Source organism: Bombina bombina, chromosome 3 (genome assembly GCF_027579735.1).
Source record: "Bombina bombina isolate aBomBom1 chromosome 3, aBomBom1.pri, whole genome shotgun sequence".
In the NCBI taxonomy this organism is placed as follows: Eukaryota; Metazoa; Chordata; class Amphibia; order Anura; family Bombinatoridae; genus Bombina; species Bombina bombina.
In genome coordinates this window covers 362683415-362708642 of record NC_069501.1, presented here as the reverse complement: position 1 = coordinate 362708642, position 25228 = coordinate 362683415, and the positions used below count along the sequence as shown (strand labels likewise).

General features: G+C 40.6%; 1 protein-coding gene across 1 annotated transcript in view; it reads left to right on the top strand.

Annotated features, from left to right (window-relative positions):
* Window positions 1-25228, top strand: part of CASK (calcium/calmodulin dependent serine protein kinase) — a gene marked incomplete in the record, with an annotated part of 883427 nt that overhangs the window by 363166 nt on the left and 495033 nt on the right. Inside the window, 1 exon segment of the mRNA XM_053706489.1 lies at window positions 9586-9707. Coding sequence (XP_053562464.1) covers window positions 9586-9707 — 122 coding nt within the window.

The following is a 25228-nucleotide window of genomic DNA, read 5'->3' as shown; positions in this document are numbered from 1 at the left end:
CAAAACATAATTGTTTTCTTAGGCTATGTTATATCTGTTTTAGCTAATGTTTTGAAGGTGTGATTGCATTCACTTCTGTCTGTATTTGTACTTTGCTTATGCCAGCCCATGTCTCTATTGTGCTAATGATGACATTCTTTACTGTTTGTCTGCTTTAATGCTGCCTTACTAGGACTTCTAGCTGCTGAAAGTAGGTATCCCTCTGTTCTCCTGTAATGTGTCTTGCTCTGCACAAACCTCTCTGCTTTTTGTGCTGTCATTATTAGTACACTATTCTAAAATGCACCTCTGTAAATTTAGAACATCAGAAATGTTCTTTTTTTGCACACAGGTCTGCATGTAAAACAAATCAACTCGTTGTTTTGCGTGGGCAATTTGCATTGTTTTGCAGTCTATGGACATAACCATTGAAAACCCTCTTGTTTTATAATTTATAACATCTCAATTGCTGTGGCAAATTGGGGACAGCTATTAATGATCTCCTCTGATCAAGAAATCTCTTTGCCATATTTAAGCTGATCAGAGTTTTAAATTCCAGAATGGGTACTCCATCCTCTTTGTGGGGGGAAGGAAGTGGAAAATTTAAACATTTCAGATTTACCATTACAGGATAAGTTGGCAAAATATATGTAATGACTGTGTATTGCAATTCTGTTTTATTATGCATTTTTAAACCATTGTCTGGGGAATTATTTTAAATTTGAGTTTAATATCCCTTTAAGTTAGAAAAAAAGGTTCCTCGTCTAGCAGGTGTATAATCACTCACCCATGTTTTAGTAAGTTTAATCCGTTTGTAACAGTCTATAAAACCCAGTGAATTAAAATGAATTATATATAATACAAACTATATAAAGTGAGTGTGCAGGCCCAGTACAGATTTAATATATTCTAGTTTCGAGCTACAGCACTGGAAGAATTGTTCTTTCAGCATGTTGAACTGATGTAATGATGCTAACCTTGATGCATTGTGCTTGTCTTTCAGATCAATTAAAATAAACACGGGGTGATACATTGGACTGTTATTTGGTGTCTCTTTGTGAAGTTTATCGAACGAGTATAATTCTGATATTAAATCTAGTAAATCATTATACATGTAGTTACACAAGCATGTTAAGGGCATCATTTGCATTTTCAGTGCACCTTCAAACACACAAAAAAATGCTTTGTATTTACCACTATACTTTTGAAGAGATATTATTGTGAAGGTTATAGTGCATATTGAACTAATACCTCACTATTTCTTACATTATACCTTTGGTGATGATCTGAGTGTATTAGTGTTATGGGCCCAATGTACGAAGCCACAGGCATTTAAGTGTCCCGGCTTTGTAAACCTTCCATGGTCTGACACACTCTTACTCATGCATAAATGTATAATGCATGTTCACTAAGCCTACTGCTGTATAGGTAGATTAATAGTAAATGTGCTCCGATCAGAAGGCTGATGAGAGTGTTCAAAGTAAACTGCTGAAAACTAGTCTATGATGCTAAAAGTAGATCGATCCCAAATTATTATTATACTTCTAATATATAGTAGATGTAGTAGTTTTTTTACTGAACAAGCTTTATCATGATATCTAGGAAATAGCATATTTAATGTCACTTAACATCCTATTGCACAGTACCCCTTTCCTCCCTCTTGCTAATAAATCATAATCTACTTCTACTATTTTTTTCCTATGGAAACCACTTGTTTCCTTTGTTACCTTTTCTCCCTCAGGTATCTTTTTTCCCTCCCAGATCCATTTGTCTCTATTATCATCTTCTCTTTTACACTCTGCTGACAAAGTCCCCTTGTTAACATCATACAAATAAAATATTGATATTTTCCCAACCTACCAGCGTTGTTGTTTTCTATTCTACTTTGCTTTTGTTTAGCAGTTTATCAATATCTGTAGTGCCCAGATTGTCTTTCACTTTCTTTTGGATCACAGTCAACATTTCTACCTTTGCCCCTCTGATTGCCATTTTGCCCCAACAACTGGCGGTTCTATTTCCCAATAGCTATAAGTATCACCCGTTCTATGCGGTTACAGATGCTCCTCTTCCATCCCACTGATCTCCCTGCGTTCCTTTTTTCACAACTCCAGTACTGCACAAAAGGAGACAAGTTACAGGAAAATGGACTCTTTACAGTGTGTAATCTGTCTTATATACACAGTGCAGATAAAAAGCATATCTATCATATGCAAGATTGCCCACAAATGACTGTTCTTTAGTGCTGTGTGATATCTAGTTGGCTGTTTACAGAGTATGGTGTGTTTTGGACTGGCATTTATTAGATACAAACTATTCAGCTACAGAGGTGGACAGAAACCTAGGTCCATATGGTTACAACACAGCACAAAAGATCAGTAATCAAGGGGTAATCCAACACATGGGAGAGATCCTTTTATATTTTTATGTTGTTTGATAGTGAATTTCCAAGAACAGAGGAATTATTCTACATTTTGACAAACCATGAGTGCCACTTCTCCTAGAATTTAACTTTTGTTCCCTATTGTTTTGAAATAATAGTTTATATTCAAATCCCCATAACTTGCTCCACAATATTCTTGGTGGCTCGTATATTATAAATACATTTGTCATCTCCTGCACTTACACGCTGTGATGTTTCTTTCTGTATATATCATTTCTTTTCTGTATTTCATATTTAACAATTATGCATAAAAAGATTTAGGAAGATGGAGCAGCTTCTTTCTCAATGTATTCGGCAATGCAATGTTCTTTTTAGCAATATGTTTCTCAATTTGTAGGTTTTACCCTAGATAATTCTTGTCATTTTCAATTTTTGCTATATCTCTCCAATCTGGTGGTTTTATACAGATCTTTATATTGTTTTACACATTTGCACTTTACTTTAGCTTGACTGCCTTTCTCTTCTAATACAAACCACTCATGTCCTCTGTTTGAGAACTTCATGTCCTCTGCCACAATGTAAAATTTGTAGTGTAATACTAATAATTGCATAATTTAACATAAAAATGATTCTGTTCAATAAGCATTGAACATTTAATAAAGGCTAATTTATGGTGGTCAGTAAAATCAGCACGTTGGTGCACCCACTGAAAAGGTCATGGAGAGAACATTGACTGCCATCTGCACATTTTGCTAACCCACCACAATCATGTAAACATGTAAACTGTCATATCTCCTTTTCCTGTTGCAAGCTACCTCTTCTTTCATCCCAAATCATAGATCACCCAGTACTTGTAACAACTTCTCTAAGTAGAGTGCTGCTTTTTTATAGTGCACTTTGCTGTAGTCATTTCCCCCACCCCCATTGCATTCCCCATACCTACAAAATTCCAATCACTCCATCCTTTTTAAATCGCCCTATTCCTTCCAAGACTATCTTGTGTTCCTAGTCATTGCCTTTTAACCCTGATCATCCGTTTTCCCCTTCTACACTGGTCTTTTCTTAAAGAGATATAAAACCCAATTTTTTTTAATTCATGCAATTTCGAACAACTTTCCATCTAAAGGGGGGGAGAGTACATGGCTTCATTCATTACTGTTGGGAAGTAAGAACCTGGCCACCAGGAGGCGGCAAAGACAGCCAAGCCACTTCCCTCATCCCCCAAACATTTTTTGCCTTTCGTCACAGGAGGATGGCAGAGAAGTGCCGAAGATCGGAGTAGTCTCTTATGGAGGGTAGTACTCTTCGCATTGGGACTGGAGTTTTAAGTAGTCCTGTCAACCTCTTAGTGAGAGCCTGGGCAAATGTTGGAGTCCGGAGATGCAGGGAGAGTCTTTCTGCGAAACAATCCCGTCTCATATGAAGAGCTTTACAAGCAATCAACGTTGACGAGTTTCGCTTCCTGCTTTCTGCACTCAAGTCTGTCAGAAGCTAGGCTACTAACCTGTCACACTTGAAGGGCCGTGTTCCTTTTCCACGGCGTAGATTCTGGCAAGATCATTTAATTTTTTATTACATAATGATGTCAGGGAAGACAGGTTCACAGCGTGACGCCTTTTATCTTTAAAGAATCAAGGCTTAATATTTCTGGAAAGGGTATTATTGGACAGGGGGGTTTATACATGATATTGTTTGTCTCATTGCTGTGTTATGTGCGAGATGAGGCTCTGGCAATGTGTGGAACTTTCAGGTTACTTACGGGAGTATTGTGCGGCCCTTTTTTGGCGCTTTTTTCTCCTTAGTGCAGGGCGGTCCTGCTAGGCATTCCATGTGACCGGGTGTGGCTATCTCTCTTCCTCTGATCAGCGGCGCAGGAGATAAAAAACGGTTTCTGTAGTCCAGGTCATAGGAGGTGGTGAGTGCCCCGGCCATTGGAGGTTATAAAGGTGCCTATTTATTAAGTTAATCTAGTCCGTAATAAAAGCGCAAGCTATGGAGGACTTTGACGCGTTAGGGGGTTCTCCCTCTTTATCAAGGTCTCATTCCTGTGTTTATTGTGAGGAGGTTCCGGTAGAAAAGCCTGCTCAACTATGTTCCACATGCCTTGATAAAGTTACATCTAAAAGTAAACAGATATCTAGTACTGCTGAGCTGTCCACCTCTGAGGGTTCCCCGTTCCGTGGGGTGCGTTCCCTGCATTCATCTCCAATTGCACATGCAACGCCCCAGGGTCCAACCATTACTCCTGCGGGAGAGATTGGTTGGCCATCAGATTTTGCGGATCAACTGCAAATGGTGGTATCGAAATTGATCTATGCCTTACCACATTCTGCTAAGCGCAAACGTAGGACGTATCATGGCGGCCCGGCTCAGGAATGGTCTACGCCTATGGAAATATCAGAGGCGTTATGCGATGACGAGGCCCACTCAGACTCTTCAGAGGAGGCCCCTTCTGGGTCGGAGTCCATGTCATCTAAACCTCCGGCTACAGAGGAGCCTGACTTTAGGTTTAGGATAGAGAATTTGCGCTTTTTGCTGAAGCAAGTGCTTGCTACTCTGGAGGTTCCGGAACAGAAGCTTCTGGAGGAACCTGTGATTCCTAAGCTTGAATAAGGTATATGAGGACAGGATGGTGCCTCAGGCCTTCCCTATTCCTGTTAAGATGCCTAATATTATCAAGAATGAATGGGAGCGATTTAGGTTCTTCCTTTTACCCTTCTACTTCCTTTAAGAAACTGTTCCCCATTCCGGACTCTCAGCTTGAGCTGTGAGGTACTGTCCCTAAAGTGGATGGTGCTATCTCCATGCTCACGAAGCGGACAACTATTCCCCCGTCGTTTAAAGAGCCCATGGATAAAAATTGGAAAACATGTTAAGGAAGATGTTTCAACACAGGGTTTGTTTTTCAGCCGGCAGCGGCCATAGCCGAGGTTGCCGGAGCTGCAATATATTGGTGTGAATCCCTGTGTGAAATGGTCGAGGGGGAGACTTCCATTGACGAGATACAGGATAAGATTAAGGCGCTGAAGATCGCCAATTCTTTCATCTGTGATGCCAATATGGAAATTATTTGCCTGAACTCTAAGGTGTCAGGTTTTTCCGTTTTAGCTTGCAGGGCTCTCTGTGGATAAAGTCTTGGTCTGCTGACATGATCTTTAAGTCGAGGCTGTTGTCCCTGCCTTTTCAAGGAAAGATTCAATTCGGTCCAGGATTGGATTTGATCATATCCACGGTTATGGGAGGCAAGGGAGCTTTCCTACCGCAGGATAAGAAGGCTAAGCCTAAAGGATCTACTTTTCGTCTCTTTCGTGCAGACATTGCCCAGCGCCAGCAGCCTGCCGCAAAAGCAGACCAGTCCAAGGGAACTCATTATTGGAACAAGTCAAAGCAGAGCAAGAAGCCTGCAGAGACAAAATCAGCATGAAGGGGACAAAGTAGTGGGCAGATTATCTCTCTTCTCAGAAGCCTGGTTGCAGGACATTTAGGACCCTTGGCTTCTGGAAGTTTTCGCCCAGGGTTACAGGATAGGGTTCAGATCCCATCCGCCCAGGGGCAGATTCCTTCTGTCTTCAAGACCAGAAGAGAGAGGCCTTTCTAGAGTGTGTGAGGGATCTCTCCTCTCTCGGTGTTATCGTACCAGTACCCCAAGCAGAAAGGGGTCTAGGGTAAAGGAGGGCACGTTCCGCCCGATTCTGGATCTAAAGTGTTTTAAACAAGTTTCTGAGTGTTCCATCGTTCAAAATGGAAACAATCAGATCTATTCTGCCCCTAGTTCAAGAGGGACAGTTCATAACAACTTGAACTTGAAGGGCGCTTACCAATTCACATTCACCATTTCAAGTTCCTAAGATTGGCGTTTCTGGACCAACACTTCCAGTTTGTGGCCCTTCCCTTTGGTCTGGCGACGGCCCCGGTAGTCTTCACGAAGATTCTAGGTGCCCTACTTGCAGTGGCCAGATCCAGAAGCATTGCTGTGGCGCCATATCTGTACAACATCCTAGTCCAGGCGCCGTTACTCAGTCTCGCAGAAGATCATTTGAGGGCTCTTTTTTTTTTTACTCCAATCTTACAGTTGGAAGATCAACTCAGGAAAGAGTTCCCTGGTTCCCAGGGTGGAGTTCCTAGGAAGGATAATAGACTCTATGTCCATTAAAATATTTCTCACAGACCATAGACGCAGAATATTGCGTCCTTCTCTTGCTCTTCAGTCCTCCTCAATCCCCTCGATGGCTTAGTGTATGGAGGTGATCGTCATTCCATTCGCCAGGTTCCATCTCAGACCTCTTGAATTGTGCATGTTGAGACAGTGGAACGGTGATCATTCAGATCTTTCACAGCAGATATCCATGGATGCTCGGACTCAGATCTCCCTCTCTTGGTGGATCCGTCCGGAGCATCTATCCATGGGGACATCCTTCTTGAGACCGTCCTGGGAGATTGTGAACACGGACGCGAGTCTGGCAGGAATGGGGAGCTGTTTGGGGTGCCAGGATGGCACAAGGAAAATGGTCCCTAGAGGAGTCTCTCCTTCCGATAAATATTCTGGCACTCAGAGCAACCTACAATTCTCTGAAGTCATGGCCTCCTCTGGGGTCGTTCAGCTTCATCAGATTCCAGACCGACAACATTACCACGGTGGCTTACATCAACCATTAGGGGGGTACGAGGAGCTCCCTAGCAATGAGGGAGGTGTCTCAGATCTTGGAGTGGGCAGAGTCCACAGCTGCTCGCTCTCAGCGATTCACATTCCAGGTGTGGACAACTGGGAAGCGGACTTTCTCAGCAGGCAATCCTTCCATCCGGGGGAATGGTCTCTTCACCCCGAAGTGTTTGTGGAGATTTGTCTCAGGTGTGGAACGCCAGAGAGAGATCTCATGGCGTCCAGACTCAATTGCAAGCTACCCCGATACGGGTCGAGGTCCAGGGATCCCCAGGCAGAGCTGATAGATGCCTTAGCAGTGCCTTGGGGTTTCAGCCTAGCTTACATTTTTCCACCGTTACCACTTCTACTTCGTGTAGTGGCATGCAAAAAACAGGATCGAGCATCGGCCATTCTGATTGCTCCATCGTGGCTGCGGAGGACGTTGTTTGCGGATCTGGTGGGGATGTCATCTTCTCCGCCGTGGAGGTTACCCTGTTGCATGGATCTGCTGGAACAGGGTCCTTTTCAACATCAAAATCTCGATTCTCTTAGACTGCGTGAAGATTGAACGCCTAGTCTTGGCCAAGAGAGGCTTTTCTGAAAGTGTGATTGATACTCTAATTCAGGCAAGGAATCAAATAATTTGTTGCATCTATCATAAGGTGTGGATGACTTGTCCTGGTGTGAGAAGCATGGATATCCTTGCCATAAGGTGAAGGTATCCAGGATTCTGTCCTTTCTCCAAGACGGTTTGGAGAAGGGTCTTGCCGCCAGTTCCTAAAAAAAGACTGATTTCGGCATTATCAGTCTTTTTGCATAGGAGACTCGCTGAGCTCCCTGACATCCAATCTTTTGTTCATGCTCTCTCTAGAATCAGGCCTGTGTTTAGACAGTCTGATCCCCCATGCAGCTTAAACTTGGTCCTTAAGGTATTGCAGAAGGTTTCGTTTGAGCCTATGCATTCCATTGACATTAAGATTATGTCCTGGAAGGTTCTCTTCCTGTTGGCTATTGCATCGGCACGCAAAGTATCTGAACTGGCTGCCTTGCAATGTGAGCATCCTTATCTGGTTTTTCATGCGAATAAGGCTATGCTTCTCACTGGTTTGGGGTTTCTTCCCAAGGTGGTGTCTAACCGTAACATCAATCAGGAAATAGTTGTTCCTTCTTTGTGTCCTAACCCTTCTTCTAAGGAGAGGTTACTTCATAACCTGGATGTGTTTTGTGCCTTAAAGTTCTATCTTCAGGCTACAAAGGATTTCAGACAGTCTACATCTCTCTTTGTGGTGTATTCAGAGAAGCGCAATGGGCAGGAAGCCTCTTCTACTTCTTTGTCCTTTTTGTTGAGGTGCTTGATTCGTTGGGCCTACGAGATAGTGGGACATAAGCCTCCTCAGAGGATCACGGCTCATTCAACTAGCTGTGGCTTCGTCTTGGGCCTTCAAGAATGAGACCTCTATGGAGCAAATTTGTAAGGCGGCTACCTGGTCCTCCTTACACAGTTTTACAAAGTTTTACAAATTTGAAGTTTTTGCTTCTGTGGAAACTGTTTTTGAGAGAGAGTTTTTGCAGGCTGTAGGCCCTTAGATTAGGGTCTGATTTATACCCTCCCGGTTTCATTCGGTGTCCTCTAGAGCTTGGGTATATTTTTCCCAACAGTAATGAATGAAGTTGTGGACTCTCCACCCCTTTAGATGGAAAACATAAATTATGCTTACATGATAATTTTGTTTTCATCGTTGGGAGGAGAGTCCACGGCTCCCGTCCGTATCTCCAATGGGCGGACCTAAATTTAATTAATCTTCTGGCACCATTTATACCTTGATATTTCTCCTACTGTTCCTTGTTCCTTTTGCAGAATGACTGGGGGATGAGGGAAGTGGGGGAGGTATTTAAGCCTTTGGCTGGGGTGTTCCTCCTGGCCAGGTTCTTAATTCCCAACTGTAATGAATAAAGCTGCAGACTCTCCTCCCCACGATGGAAACAAAATTATCAGGTAAGCATAATTTATGTTTTCTCTATTACTTCCATTATTATTTTTCTTCATTCTCTTGGTATCTTTTGTTGAAAAGTAGGGACATATGCTTAAGAGCCGGACCATTTCTGGAGCACTATATGGTTGCTGTTTTGCAAGAATGTTATCCATTTGCAAGAGCACTAGATGGCAGCACTACAATGTAAGTGCTCCAGATTTCTACCTAGGTATCTCTTCAACACAGAATATCATGGGAATTACGCAAATTTGATAATAGAAGTAAATTGGAAACTTTTTTTTTAAAATAGTATGCTTTGTTTGAATCACACAATTTTTGGGGGGTTTCATATCTGTTTATTTCTCCAACCTCTCAGTTGAAATTCACCCATCATTCACCTCATCTCTCCTAGATTATACTTTCTCTTTTTATAAAATAGACCTATTCCCTCCATTTTCTGTAGCCCTGGACCCCCCACCCCACACATATATACACACACACACACACACACACACTGCTATTATAGGTAATTGTTTTTATAGTCCATCAATTGGCTTTCATTTTAAAAGATTGTTTGTTTGTTTAATTGTGTTTTGTTTTCATGTTTACAGGAGCAGTGTCACAAGTACTGGACAGTCTGGAGGAGATTCATGCACTTACAGATTGCAGTGAGAAAGACCTTGACTTTCTTCATAGTGTTTTTCAAGATCAACATTTGCACACTCTTTTAGATGTAAGTTCTTCTCTGCATACTGTATTATGAAAGCAAGATGGTTACACTTTACTGCAATAGTGCAGTTATGTAAGGTGTGTGAAATATTTGCACCATGAGTTATTTAATAATGCAAAAAAAGTTGTATCATTTCTAAATTAATGTTTCCATCTTAATGAGGGTAGTCCACGGCATCATTCCTTACTGTTGGGGAAATACTGAACCTGGCCACCAGGAGGAGGCAAAGACACCCCAGCCAAAGGCTTAAATACTCCCCCTACTTCCCTCATATCCCAGTTATTCTTTGCCTTTCGTCACAGGAGGTTGGCAGAGAAGTGTCAGAAGATACAGAGTAGTTCCTTATGGAGGGTATCTACCCTTCTAAATGGGACTGGAGTTTTAAGTAGTCTTGTCAGCCTCTTAGTGAGAGCATTGACGAATGTTAGTCTGGAGATGCAGGGAGAGTCCTTCTGCGAATCCATCCAGACTCGTATTAACAGCTCCTAAGCAATCCGTGTTGACGAGTTTCACTGCCTGCTTTTTTCACTCAAGTCCATGTCAGGAGCGATGCTACAAGATTATCAAACTTGAGAGGCTGTATTTCTGTTCCACAGCATAGATTTTTTTATACACATATGATAATGCAAGAAGGCAGGATCACAGTGTGGCTCCTTTTATCTGTATAGCATCAAGGGTTAATATCTCCGGAGGGCGATTATTGAACAGGGGGGATTAATCACATTATTTTATTATGATTATGCTGCAACATTACTTTCGGTTTTGGAAGCTGCGCAGCCTGAAAGGCTTGGCACGCTTTTTTTTTTCCTATAGCAGGGGCGGTCCTGCATTACGCACCATGTGACCGGGTGTGGTCACAATGATTTCCTCTTTCCTGACCGTGCGGTTTACCAGAAAAGAAGCGGTTTCTCTGTTTGGCCTGGGTCATAGTAGGTGGTGAGTGCCCCATCCATTGAGGGTATTAAGGTGCGCTAGAGAGTACTCCCTTTTTATCTAAGCCTAATACCTGTCTTTATTGTGAGGAGGCCGCGGTATTCCTGCCTGCTCAATTATTTTCCTCAAGCCTTGATAAAGTAATCATGTCAAAGAAAGTTAATATGTTTGATACCACTGAGTTGTCCACCTCTGAGGAGTCTCCGTCTCGTAAGGTGCGCACCCTACAGTTATCTCCCAATACACATGCAGCTTCCCATAGCACTCCTAATCCTTTATCTGGAGGGGCCCTTTTACCACCAGACTTTGCTGAGCAGTTACAAATGGCAGTGTTTGCGGCCTTTAGTGCTTTACCTTGACCTGCTAAGCGCAAGCGATAGGTCAAATATTGCTATCCTTCCCAGGGGTCATCTACTAGCTTATTGGATTTATCTGATACAAGATTATCTGATGATGAAGGCGCCTCTGATACTTCAGAGGGTGCTGTACTGGGTCGGAATCTGCTGCCTCTAAGCCTCCAGATGCAGAGGAACCAGACTTTAGATTTAGGATTGAACATTTACGCTTTCTGCTAAAGGAAGTTTTGGCTACTTTAGAGGTTCCGGAGCCTAAATTGCCTAAGGAACCTTTGAGTCCTAAATTAGATAAGGTCTACGAGGACAGGGTGGTAACACAGACTTTCCCGGTTCCTGTAAAGATGGTGAACATTATCAAGAATCAATGGGTAAGTATTGGTTCTTCATTTTCCCTTTCTTCCCTAAAAAAATTGTTCCCGGATCCAGACTCTCAATTGGAGTTGTGGGGTTCCTTCCCCAAGGTGCATTGCGCTATCTCCACGCTTGCTAAACGCACTACTATCCCGCTTGAGGATAGTTCATCGTTTACAGAGCCCATGGATAAGAAAATAGAAACTCTGTTAAGGAAGATGTTTCAACATACAGGGTATTTGTTTCAACCGGCAGTGGCTGTTGCTGCGGTTGCTGGAGCGGCTACCTACAGGTGTGACTCCTTATCTGAGTTGATCGAGGTGGAGGGTCCCCTCGACCTGATCCAAGAAAGAGTTAAGGCCTTAAGGGTGGCTAATTCTTTTATTTCTGATACAAATATGCAAATTGTTCGCCTGAATGACAAGGCTTCAGGTTTTTCTGTTCAAGCCTGTAGGGCACTCTGGCTGAAGTCTTGGTCTGCGGACATGACTTCTAAGTCAAGACTTCTTTCCCTCCCATTTAAGGGAAATATTCTATTTGGTCCAGGCCTGGACTCAATTATCTCCATGATTACTGGAGGCAAAGGTGCCTTTTTACCACAGCATAAGAACAACAAACCTAAAGGACAAGGTCCTAATTTTCGTTCCTTTCGTTCGGATAAATCCCAACGACAGCAGCCCTCTGCAAAGCCTGAGCAATCCAAACCGGCTGAGTCCTGGAATAAATCAAAGCAGAACAAGAAGCCCACCGAGACAAAGTTGTCATGAAGGGGCGGCCCCCGATCCAGCTCTGAATCTTTTTGGGGGCAGACTATCACTCTTTTTGGAAGCTTGGTTTGGGGACGTGCAAGAACCATGTGTCCTGGAGGTCATCACTCATTGATACAGGATAGGTTTCAAGTCTCATCCACCCAGGGTCAGATTCCTCTTGTCAAACCTGTCTTCAAGGCCAGAAAAGAGAGGCCTTTCTAGGGTGCGTGATGGATCTATCCTCTCTGGGAGTCATTGTCCGGTACCTCTTGCAGAATGAGGTCTGGCATACTACTCAAACCTCTTTGTGCTCCCAAAGGAGGAGGGAACTTTCCGCTCGATTCTGGACCTAAAGTGCTTAAACAAATTCCTATCTGTCCCCTCGTTCAAGATGGAGACAATAAGGTCCATCCTGGCCTTAGTTCAGGAAGGTCAGTTCATGACCACGATAGATCTGAAGGATGCTTACCTTCACGTTCCAATACACAAGGAACACTTTAAGTTTCTAAGGTTTGCTTTCCTGGACCAGTACTTCCAGTTTATTGCACTTCCGTTTGGTCTAGCTACTGCTCCAAGAGTTTTTATGAAGGTTCTAGGGGCTCTGCTTGCAGTTGCCAGAACCAAGGGTATAGCGGTAGCGCCATACTTGGGCGATATTCTGGTTCAAGCACCATCCTGTCGTCTGGCAGCAGACCATTCGAAAGCTCTTCTATTTCTTCTTCGATTTCATTGATGGAAGATAAACTTTGAAAAATGTTCTCTTATTCCCAATACCAGTGTGGAATTCCTGGGTACTATAATAGATTCTATATCCATGAGGATATTCCTTACAGACCAGAGACGTTACAAGCTAACTTCAGCTTGTCTTGCTTTCCAGACCTCATTAAGGCCCTCTGGCTCGGTGTATGGAGGTGAATTGGTCTCATGTTGTCCAGCATGAACATCATTCCTTTTGCCAGATTCTATCTCAGACCACTTCAGCTGTGCATCCTGAGACAGTGGAATGGCAATCTTTCAAATCTGTCTCCAAGGGACATCTTTCTTGAGACCATCCTGGGAGATAGTGACTACGGACGCAAGTCTCTCAGGATGGGAAGCTGTTTGGGGTGCCAGAATGGCACAGGGCCTATAGACTCGAGAGGAATCCCTCCTCCTGATCAACATGCTCTGAAGGCTTGGCCTCTTCTTGGTTCGTCCCAGTTTATCAGATTCCAATAAGACAACATAACCTTGGTTGCTTACATCAACCATCAGGGGGGAACGAGGAGCTCCCTAGCAATAAGGGAAGTATCTCAAATTTTGGAGTGGGCAGAGGCCCACAACTGCTCGCTGTCAGCGATCCACATTCCGGGTGTAGACAACTGGGAAGCGGATTTCCTCAGCAGACAATCCTTTCATCCGGGGGATTGGTTTTTCCATCTGGAGGTGTTAGCGGAGATTCGCAACAGATGGGGGACGACGGAGATAGATCTTATGGCGTCCTGGCTCAATTCCAAGCTACCCAGATATGGGTCGCGGTCCAGGGATCCTCAGGCGGAGCTAATAGATGCATTAGGAGTGCCTTGGAGGTTCAATCTAATTTACATTTTTCCGCCGTTACCACTTCTTCCTCGCATAGTGGCCCGCATCAAGCAGGAGCAGGTATCAGTGATACTGATTGCTCCATCGTGGCCGCAAAGGATGTGGTTCGTGGACCTGCCTGGTGGGGATGTTCTCATCTCCTCCGTGGAAGTTGCCTTGTCGCAGGGATCTGCTGGAACAGAGTCCTTTTGTTCATCAAAATATAGATTCTCTAAGGCTGACTGCGTGGAGATTGAACACTTAGTCTTAGCTAAGAGAGGTTTCTCTGAGAGGGTTATTGACACTCTCATTCAGGCTCGTAAGCCTGTTACTCGTTGCATCTATCATAAGTTGTGGAGAGCTTACTTATTCTGGTGTGAGGAACGTGGTTTCACCTGGCATAACGTCAAGGCTGCCAGGATTCTTTCCTTTCTCCAGGAGGGTCTGAAGAAGGGCCTTTCCACCAGTTCCCTGAGGGGGACAGATTTCGGCCCTTTCTGTTTTACTGCACTCGCAGAACTCCATGACGTGCAATCTTTCATTAAGGTTTTGATCAGTATCAGACCTGTGTTTTAGATCTAATGCTCCACCTTGGAGTTTGAATCTTATGTTTTTGCAACGGGCTCCATGTGAGCCTATGCACTTGATTGACTTTAAATTGTTGTCCTGGAAGCATTCAATTGTGTTCCTGGAAGGTTCTTTTTCTATTGGCTATTGCGTCGGCACGCAGGGTTTCTGAATTGGCTGCCTTGCAATGTGAGCCTCCTTATCTGGTATTCCACACTGATAAGGCGGTCCTACGTACCTGCTTGGGTTTTCTTCCTAAGGTGGTGTCTGATCATAACATCAATAAGGAAATTGTGGTTCCTTCCTTGTGTCCTAATCCTTCTTCGAAGGAACGTTTACTTCATAATTTGGATGTGGTTCGAGCTTTGAAATTCTATCTTCAAGCTACTAAGGATTTTAAAAAAAACTTCTTTTTTTATCTCCTCTGTGAAGCGTAAGGGTCTGAAGGCTTCTTCGACTTTCTTATTTTGTTGGTTGAGAAGTGTTATACGCTTAGCTTATGAGTCAGCGGGACTTAGACCTCCTCAGAAGATTACGGCTCATTCCATTATAACGGTGGCTTCCTCTTGGGCCTTTAAGAACGAGGCCTTTTTGGATCAGATTTGTAAGGCAGCTACCTGGTCCTCCTTACATACTTTTCAAAATTCTACAAATTTGACATTTAAGCAGCTTTTGGGAGAGAGGTTTTGCAGGCTGTGGTGCCCTCAGATTAGGGTCTGCCTTTCTTTTACCCCTCTTGTTATCATTCAGTGTCCTCTAGAGCTTGGGTATAGTTTTCCCAACAGTAAGGAATGATGCTGTGGACTCTAATCATATTAAAAAGGAAAACATAAATGATGCTTACCTAATAATTTCATTTCCTTCTGTATGAGGAGAGTCCACGGTCCCTGCCTGTATACTCAGATGAGTGGACCAAAATTAATTCTCTCTTCCGGCACCATTTATACCCTTTATATTTCTCATACTGTTCCTTGTTCCCTTGGCAGAATGACTGGGATATGAGGCAAGTAGGGGGGAGTATTTAAGCCTTTGGCTGGGGTGTCTTTGCCTCCTCCTGGTGGCCAGGTTCAGTATTTCTCAACAGTAAGCAATTATGTCGTGGACTCTCCTCATACAGGAAATGAAATAATCAAGTAAGCATAATTTATGTTTTTGTTTCGGATTACCAAGTTTTTGTAATTAGCATAAATACATTTTCTTTCATACAGGTGGTCAGAGTTCACGATCTATTACTCCTGTGAATTACTAAGTCCTGCCACTTGGAGGAGGCAAAGAATCCTAAACCCTAAGAGCTCTATAAAACCCATCCCACCTTACTGGAAACTAGTCTTGTCTTTGCCTCCACTGGAGGAAAGTAAAGAATGAAAAAATGTGTGTTATTCTTCAGTTAGAGGGGTTCTTAGACTGAGTTGAGGCCCATTCTCCCTCAGACTGCAGTGACATATTTTTCACCTTTTGGGGAATTAGTCACTGCCTACCACAGGTGTTGCGGGGACCTCTCCTTTGCCTTATCCTGTTGGGTCGTCGATGTACTCCAATTCCATATCCTCTGCTGTTATTTTTCAGCACTGGTTTGGCTTTCTACTGGTTTCCTCCAGTAGATGAGTGCCTATAGGTAAATACTGTTTTTTTTATTGTATTGGGAGTCTATTAGCCTCTTAGATTATTTAAAAAATAAATATATATATATTCGCTTATAAAAAATGTAAAGAAAAATTTGTACGTAGGCTTTTGAGTCTTCGCAAGTCTGGATAGTGCATGTAGGCTTTTTTGGATTGCTCTTGTCTGGCTTTGCTCGTGCAGGTTAGTTTTAGAGCGCTTTTCCCTTTTATCTTACATCGGGTTATGTGTGCACTCCCTTTTTACTTAGTGGGCTATTTGGGTTTTAGGCATCCTGGTGCATTCTCTTTTTTGAGTGTGGATTAGCAAGCTGTGGCCTTGTAAGATTTTCCTTAAGAGACACTTCTGGAGGGCCTAAGATCTTTTTTGTTTTTATTCCCCTTACTTCAAGAGCTGTTTTAATGAGGATATAACCATTTCTTTCCTATGGCATAGAGAGTCCACAATTCATTCCAATTACTAATGAGATATTCACTCCTGGCCAGCAGGAGGCAGCAAAGAGCACCCCAGCAGAGCTGTTAAGTATAACTTCCCTTACCCATAACCCCCCATTATTCTCTTTGCCTTGATCACAGGAGGATGTTGAAGATTTTAATCCTTTTAACCCCTTAAGGACCAGACAATTTTTATTTTTTTCTACCCTTAAGGACCAGGGCTATTTTTTTATTTCTGATGTGTTTGTGTTTAGCTGTAATTTTCCTCTTACTCCTTTACTGTACACACACATATTATATACTGTTTTTCTCAAAGATACCATTATTTGTTATAATATCTTATAATTTACTATAATTTTGATAAAATATGATAAAAAAATAGAAAAAACACTTTTTCTAACTTTGACCCCCAAAATCTGTTACACATCTACAACCACCAAAAAACACCCATGCTAAATAGTTTCTAAATTTTGTCCTGAGTTTAGAAATACCCAATGTTTACATGTTCTTAGCTTTTTTGCAAATTATAGGGCAATAAGTACAAGTAGCACTTTGCTATTTTGCTATTTCCAAACCATTTTTTTTTCTCTCAAAATTAGCAATAGTTACATTATAACCCTGATATCTGTCAGGAATCCCTGAATATCTCTTGACATGTGTGTGTGTCTATATATATATATATATATATATATATATATATATATATATATAATATTTTAGTAGACAACCAAAAGTATTAATCTAGACCCATTTTGGTATATTTCATGCCACCATTTCACCGCCAAATGCTTTTTGGTAATTAGGCGGCTTATAAATGCTGCTGCGCCCTACACTTGTATTATGTCTAGCAGCTAAGGCATTAATTAGGTAGCTTGTAGGGTTAATTTTAGCTTTAGTGTAGAGTTCAGCTTCCCACCTGACACATCCCACCCTCTGATCCCTCCCTGACCCCCCTCAAATAGCTCTCTTCACTCCTGCATCTCACAAGTGTTTTCAGATAGAAATCCTTCTCTCAGTCTCAATTCTTTTTCTAATAAGGAACGTTTGTAGCATAATTTGGATGTTCTGCGTGTTCTAAAATTCTTCCTACAGGCGATTAAGGATTTTCGCCAGTTCTCTGCCCTGTTTTTCTGGAAAAGGTAAGGGTCAGAAAGCTTCTGCTACTTCTCTTTCCTTCTGGTTGAAAAGTATTATTTGTTTCGCTTATGAGACTGCTGATCAGCAGCCTCCTTAGAGAATTACAGCTCATTCCACGAGGGCTGTTTCCTCTTCTTGGGCTTTCAAAAATGAAGATTCTGTGGAACAGTTTTGTAAGGCTGCAACTTGGTCCTCTGCATATTTTTTTACAAATCTTACATATTTGAATCTTTTGCCTCAGCGGAGGCTTCTTTTGGGAGAAAGATTCTTCAAGCGGTGGTGCCTTCTGTTTAGGTCCGCCTGTCTCTTGTTTTCCCTCCCTAGTCATCCTGTGTCCTCTAGCTTGTGTAATGGTTCCCACTAGTAATTGATGACGTTGTGGACTCTTCATATCTTAGGAAAGAAAACAAAATTGATGCTTACCTGATAAATGTCTTTCTTTCCGGATATGGAGAGTCCACGACCCCACCCTTAATTTAAGACAGTTATTTTTTGTCTAAACCTCAAGCACCTTTACACCTTTGTGTTTATTCCTTTTTTCCATTACCCTTCGTTGAATGACTGGGGATTGTGGGTAGGTGAGTGACATTTAACAGCTTTGCTGTTGTGCTTTTTGACGCCTTCAAAAAGCATATTCCCACTAGTAATTGATGATGATGTGGACTCTCCATATCCAGAAATATCCATAAATGTATCAGGTAAGCATAAATTTAGTTTTTTGTCCTAATCCTTCCTCCCAGAAGGAACGTCTTTTGCATAACTTGGATGTTTTGCATGGTTTAAAATTTTTCCTTAAAGCAACTAATGATTTTTGGCAGTCTTCTGCCCTCTTTGTTGTTTTCTCTGGTAAGCGTAGGGGTCAGAAGGCCCCTTCTACCACTCTTTCTCTCTGGTTGAGAAGTCTTATTCATTTAGCTTATGAGATAGCTGGACATCAGTCTCCTGAGAGAATTACGGCTCATTCCTCTAGAGTTGTTTCTTTTTCCTGGGCTTTCAAAAATGAAGCTTCAGTGGAGCAAATTTGCAAGGCAGCCACATGGTCCTCTTTTCATACTTTTTACAAATTTACAAATTTGATCATTTTGCCTCTGCTGAGGCTTCTTTTGGGAGAAAAGTTCTTCAATCGGAAGTACGTTTGGTTTAGGTCTGCCTGTCTTGTTCTCCCTCCCTTTCATTCTGTGTCCTCTAGCTTGGTTATTGGTTCCCAATAGTAATTGGAATGAATCGTGGATTCTCCATATCTTAGGAAAGAAACATAATTTATGTTTAACTGATAGATTTATTTATTTCCAGACATAGAGTCCAAGACCCACCCTTGTTTAAAATCAGATGACAGTTTTTTTGTTCAAACCTCAGGTTTCTCAAGACAAGCCTCACCTATAACTTTTCTTTTGTTAGCATCTCTCATCCCACCTAGAACCTTTTTTATGTTAGTATCTTCTTTTGTCCCACTGTGGATCTTTTCAGAATTTGGTCCTACTCAGAAATGACCCAGAAGCCCATACAAGCCAAAACCTATGATTTCTAAGTGAAGTTCTTATATTCAGTTTTTAAAACTTTAGGCGCTTAGTCTATTTAAAACATCCAATGATTTAACTGTAACCTGGGTCCAATAATGTAGTAAACTATATATATTATGATTCTTAATACTGATTGTCAGACGTACCTTATAACACTTTCAAAATGGAATAGGATGCCCTCTAGTATATCCAATTGTAAAATCCTTATATAAAAGCAAACTATCAGACTCTCAGAAATTAAGCATCTCCATGTAATATATGTCAGAACTTCAGACCACATCCAAACTGACTATCAATCAAATTTTGACTGAACCATCTTGGGGAAAAGCCTCTAGCAAACACAGATGTGAATGCCTTTTAACCACCTGTTCTCTGGAGTCTCTCCTGCAAATGCTGCAGCTGTTATATTGACCTCCGTAACTGCAGGTTCACTGTAGTAAAAACACATATTAACTGTCTTTAATTTAAAAAAAAAAATACCACAAATAGCTAGTTAGAAGAAGGAACAAATGGTAATACAGCAATCTGTGTATTATGTATTACATATTCTAACATCTGAGAGAGAGTACCATATTTGGTTTGTAAGAAAACATGCTTTTTTATTTCTAGTTCTAATCACCTATTAAAGGGGCAGGAATCCCCAATATTTTCTTTTATTAATTGGTTAGAACATACAATTTTAAACAACATTTTGATTTACCTTTTATTATCAAATTTGCTTCATTATCTTATTTTCTTTCATGTAATTGGCAAGAGTCCATGAGCTAGTGACGTATGGGATATACAATCCTACCAGGAGGGGCAAAGTTTCCCAAACCTCAAAATGCCTATAAATACACCCCTCACCACACCCACAATTCAGTTTTACAAACTTTGCCTCCTATGGAGGTGGTGAAGTAAGTTTGTGCTAAGATTTCTACGTTGATATTCGCTTCTCAGCATTGTTGAAGCCCGATTCTTCTGAGTACAGCGAATGTCAGAGGGACGTGAAGGGAGTATCACTTATTGAATACGATGATTTCCCTAACGGGGGTCTATTTCATAGGTTCTCTGTTATCGGTCGTAGAGATTCATCTCCTACCTCCCTTTTCAGATTGACGATATACTCTCAATTTACCATTACCTCTACTGATAACTGTTTCAGTACTGGTTTGGATATCTGCTATATGTGGATGGGTGTCTTTTGGTAAGTATGTTTTTTATTACTTAAGACACCTCAGCTATGGTTTGGCACTTTATGCATTTATATAAAGTTCTAAATATATGTACAGTATTGTACTTGTATTTGCCATGAGTCAGGTTCATGTATTTCCTTCTGCAGACTGTCAGTTTCATATTTGGGGAATATAAACATTTTTGAAGAAATTTTTTTCTTGCCTGGGGTTTAGTCTTTTTTTCAATTGACTGCTTCTTCCTTCGGGCGGTATTAGGCCTGCTTGTGCGCCAAATGCTAAACTTTATTGCGTCATTCTTGGCGCGAGAATTTTTTTGGCGTGAAAAATACGTCTATGACGCAACTTCGTCATTTCCGGTGGCATAGTTGACGCAGAAACCTTACACACGGTTGCGTCATTAGTGATGCAAGTGTGTCATTTCCGGTTATTATTGGTGCCAAAAAAGTTTTCAGTTACGTTGTGCGTCATACTTGGCGCCAAACTTTTTCATTATTTTAATACCCCATTGATGTTTGTCTCTTGCCTTTTTCTCTATCAGAGGGCTATGCTATTTGCATTTTTTTCCCATTCCTGAAACTGTCATATAAGGAAATTGATCATTTTGCTTTATATGTTGTTTTTCTTTTACATTTTGCAAGATGTCTCAATCTGATCCTGCCTCAGAAGTTTCTGCTGGAACATTGCTGCCTGACATTGGTTCTACCAAAGCTAAGTGAATTTGTTGTAAGATTGTGGAAATTATTTCGCAGAATGTCATTTGTAATAGTTGTCATGATAAACTTTTACATGCAGATAGTGTGTCCATCAGTAATAGTACATTGCCAGTTGCAGTTCCTTCAACTTCTAATGTACATGATATACCTATGAATTTTAAAGAATTTGTTTCTGATTCTATCCAGAAGGCTTTGTCTGCATTTCCACCTTCTAATAAACGTAAAAGGTCTTTTAAAACTTCACATTCAGTTGATGAAATTTGAAATGACCAACAACATAATAATTTATCCTCTTCTGATGAGGATCTATCTGATACAGAAGATCCTTCCTCAGACATTGACACAGACAAATCTACTTATTTATTTAAAATAGAGTATATGCGTTCTTTATTAAAAGAAGTGTTAATTACTTTCGATATTGAGGTAACCAGTCCTCTTGACGTTCAGTCTAATAAACGTTTAAATGCTTTTTTTAAACCTCATGTGGTTTCTCCAGGGTTTTTTCCTATTCCTGAGGCTATTTCTGATATGATTTCTAAGGAATGGAATAAGCCAGGTACTTCTTTTATTCCTTCTTCAAGGTTTAAAAAATTGTATCCTTTACCAGCAAATTCTATAGAGTTTTGGGAAAAAATCCCCAAAGTTGATGGGGCTATTTCTACTGTTGCTAAACGTACCACTATTCCTATGGAAGATAGTACTTCCTTTAAGGATCCTTTAGATAGGAAGCTTGAATCTTATCTAAGGAAGGCCTATTTATATTCAGGTCATCTTCTCAGACCTGCAATTTCTTTGGCTGATGTTGCGGCTGCATCAACTTTCTGGTTGGAGAATTTAGCGCAACAAGAATTGGATTCTGACATATCTAGCATTATTTGCTTAATGCAATATGCTAATCATTTTATTTGTGATGCCATTTTTTATATTATCAAAATTGATGTTAGATCAATGTCTTTAGCTATTTTAGCTAGAAGAGCTTTGTGGCTTAAATTTTGGAATGCTGATATGACATCTAAATCTAGATTACTATTTCTTTCTTTCCAAGGTAATAATTTATTTGGTTCTCAGTTGGATTCTATTATTTCAACTGTCACTGGGGAAAGGGAGTTTTTCTGCCTCAGGATAAAAAAACCTAAGGGTAAATTTCAAAGTGGGAGGGTGGGGGTAGGGCAAAGTATATTATAACAAGAGGTTCAGTGGTTAAGGGCAGGTGGCCCAATTTGAGTTTTATAATCTCCTAACCACAGAGATCTCCTGCCACAGTTTTAAAGTTAAGGACAGAATACAACTAATGAATAATTGTAAATAGGCTTACAAGTAGAAGTAGGTAACTTAAATCTGTGAGGAAAATTTCCACCAATGCCCTAACTGAATCAAGGCTAAATAGTTTTAATTTAGAAAAGAATGTTTTTTCATTCACACACTAAAGTTTATTAAATCAAAATTTAACCACACATACATTTAGCAGAAGCTAAAGATTAAAGACACTGCACCTAAGTTGAACTAAGATTTTTTGAATTAATCTGAAATCAGTATCACTGGTATCAAGCAGCAAAGATTATGGTTGTAAGCTAAGCCCTTACAATCCGAGGGCTATTTTAAATTTTAAATTTTTACAAATTATTAAAGCTGCATTTTTACCAGATCAACTAAGGTGAGCAAGTTTAAAAGAAAGGGGAAAGACAAAGCTTATCCCCAGGACCCCTGACGTACGTTTCACAAAAAACGCTTCCTCAGAGGGGTGTGGAGCTGCTGCAAAATGCTCTATTTATGAGTCATTAAGACTCTCCTCCGGTGTTGGAGTGGATGTTCCTTGATTGCCAGAGTTACATTATCATTGGCTCATACAAGTGTCAGTCACAGAAGTGACTGGTAATAGGGTACATTGAAGGATTGGAATTCAAAACGTCACGCTGCGTCCAAAATGGGCGTTGTTGTTTACATTGACATTTATTGAACAAATCTCATTGGAGGATTGATCAACCATTTGTTATGCTGATGTCTATAGTTGCTTATCTGACATGTCAATGCGAGGTATATACCGCAGTTACTTATCAAATTTGACCGCTTACCTTAAATAGATAGATCGTGTTAATATATCCCTTGTATATAAACAAACATTGCACTTGGGGAATACCGTATAGTAAAATTGCTGTCCGAAATAATCATACCTGGATACAGGGGATAGTGCATATAAGTGCATACAAATGAGAATCGGCATATCATATCTCCCATTAGATATTACTTAACAGCATGCAGCAGTGGTTATTATTGATGGATGTGATGGATCTGCTCATTAACATTTATTCCGTCTATACAAGTGCGCTGCTTATACGCTAACATTAATGTTACGTCTGGAGTGGGCGTGTTTGTTTATATTCGCTTCTGTAGTAACGTTCTTATTGGCTGATCACTTATAACATATGTTTACACATGAATCTAAAACATGGAGTAGTTATTGACAAATCTGAGCGTATATTATAATCTATAAGATTTGATTTTGTTTTAGTCCGCTGTTAGCTTATGTGAGTGATATATAGGAATAAGATATATCTACACGAAAACCAATTACTTAGTCTAATCTGGGTGAACTGCTTATACATTTAATTCCCATGTAAAATTCTAAAAAGAAAAGAAAAGTTACATAAAAGGCACCACTGTTTATTGGGGAATGAACAGATACCAGGGATGAATTGTTGGGATGTTAATATTATTGTAGGCACAAATATGGTATGATGCCTCTTATTGGAACATGTGTGTACGAGATAGCCTTTAGTTCATATTAATTACCTATTCGGTTATATTTCCAAAGTGCTTAGGTGGAATAGTATACTTAGGTTTATTAAAAATGAATAGTATACTTGATTTTAATGAGATATTATTGTTCTCAGTAATGCAAATGCTGATTTTGTATACAATGTTCAAGTCAGATCACTTTATCATTAATAGGTGAATAAAATTTTTTTTTTTATTATGAACAAAAATGAAAGTGAGAATAAAACATAAAAATAAAGTGTGTGAAAAGTGCTATGGTGTGCTAAAGAATAATGTTACATATTAAAATTAACATAAAAAGGGGGGAGACAAAGGTGAGACATGCCTAATCTAGTGTATATATATTCACTGGATGAAATCTGCTTATACAAAATGTATAGGCTAACATGTGTACCGTGTGTGAATAAATAAACAAGTCAATTATAACTCTAAATGAATTTAGCTTATACGAAGTGTACAGGGTGACATGTGTACAATTCTGTGAATTAAATAAGCGAGTTAAAGTGTAGTACCCTTAACCTAGAAATTAGGGTAGTGTGGTGATTGTCTGATCAATATAAGTGAAATCTGGAATAAGCCAGAAAATTTTTTAATAAGTGATAAGACAAAGCAGTAATGAAAAGTGATACCCCATTTCGTTTATAAATATACAAAGTAATTGTTGAAGTCATTCATGCCATTTGGTTTTACAGAGTTTAAACGGTAAATCCATTTACATTCAAGTTTGAGTAATGTCTTCTCCAGATTACCTCCTCGTATTCCCAGTGAGGCTTTCTGAATGACCATATATTTCAGATTGCTAGTGGAACACTTGTGATGTATTTGAAAGTGTTTTGCTACAGATGTTAACTTTTTGCCACGAGCTTCATCCTTGTTGGCATTTTTTATGTTGTTAGCATGTTCAAAGATACGTACCCTGATCTCCCGGGTTGTCATGCCAACATAGATCATTTTGCATTGGCAAAAAAGAGCATACACAACCGCAATAGTTCTACAGGAGAAATGAGAAGCTAAATTATATAACTGGCCATCTTTGTCTTGAATGGTTTTTGACTTCATTACGTATGGGCATGCAGAGCAAGTCCCACATGGAAACATCCCTGGATCAGTGTCCTTTTTCTTAAAGGCTCTTACATAATGGCTAGAGACGAGTCTATCCCTGAGATTTGTGGGTCTTTTGTACCCAATTGAAATTCTGTCACCGATGTTTTCCTTCAGAGAGGGATCATTTTGCAGAATTTTCCAGTGTGGATATTTAGGGCCTTGTATTTGGCTCGTTTGACTGCTTTTTTGCTATAGCCTCGTGCCATGAGTCTGTCCATTAAGTTTATGCTTTCCGTGAGATATATGTCAGTGCTGGAACAGTTGCGTCTTAGGCTTAAATCTAAGGCTTCTAACCGTTTTCATTCCTTTCGTCAAAATAAGGAACAAAAACTCAATCCTTCCCCCAAGGAATCTGTGTCCAATTGGAAGCCTTCCTCAAATTGGAATAAATCCAAGCCATTTAAGAAACCAAAGTCAGCCCCCAAGTCCGCATGAAGGTGCGGCCCTCATTCCAGCTCAGCTAGTAGGGGGCAGATTAAGGTTTATCAAGGATATTTGGATAGCAACAGCTTCAAGAATCTTTTCAAAGG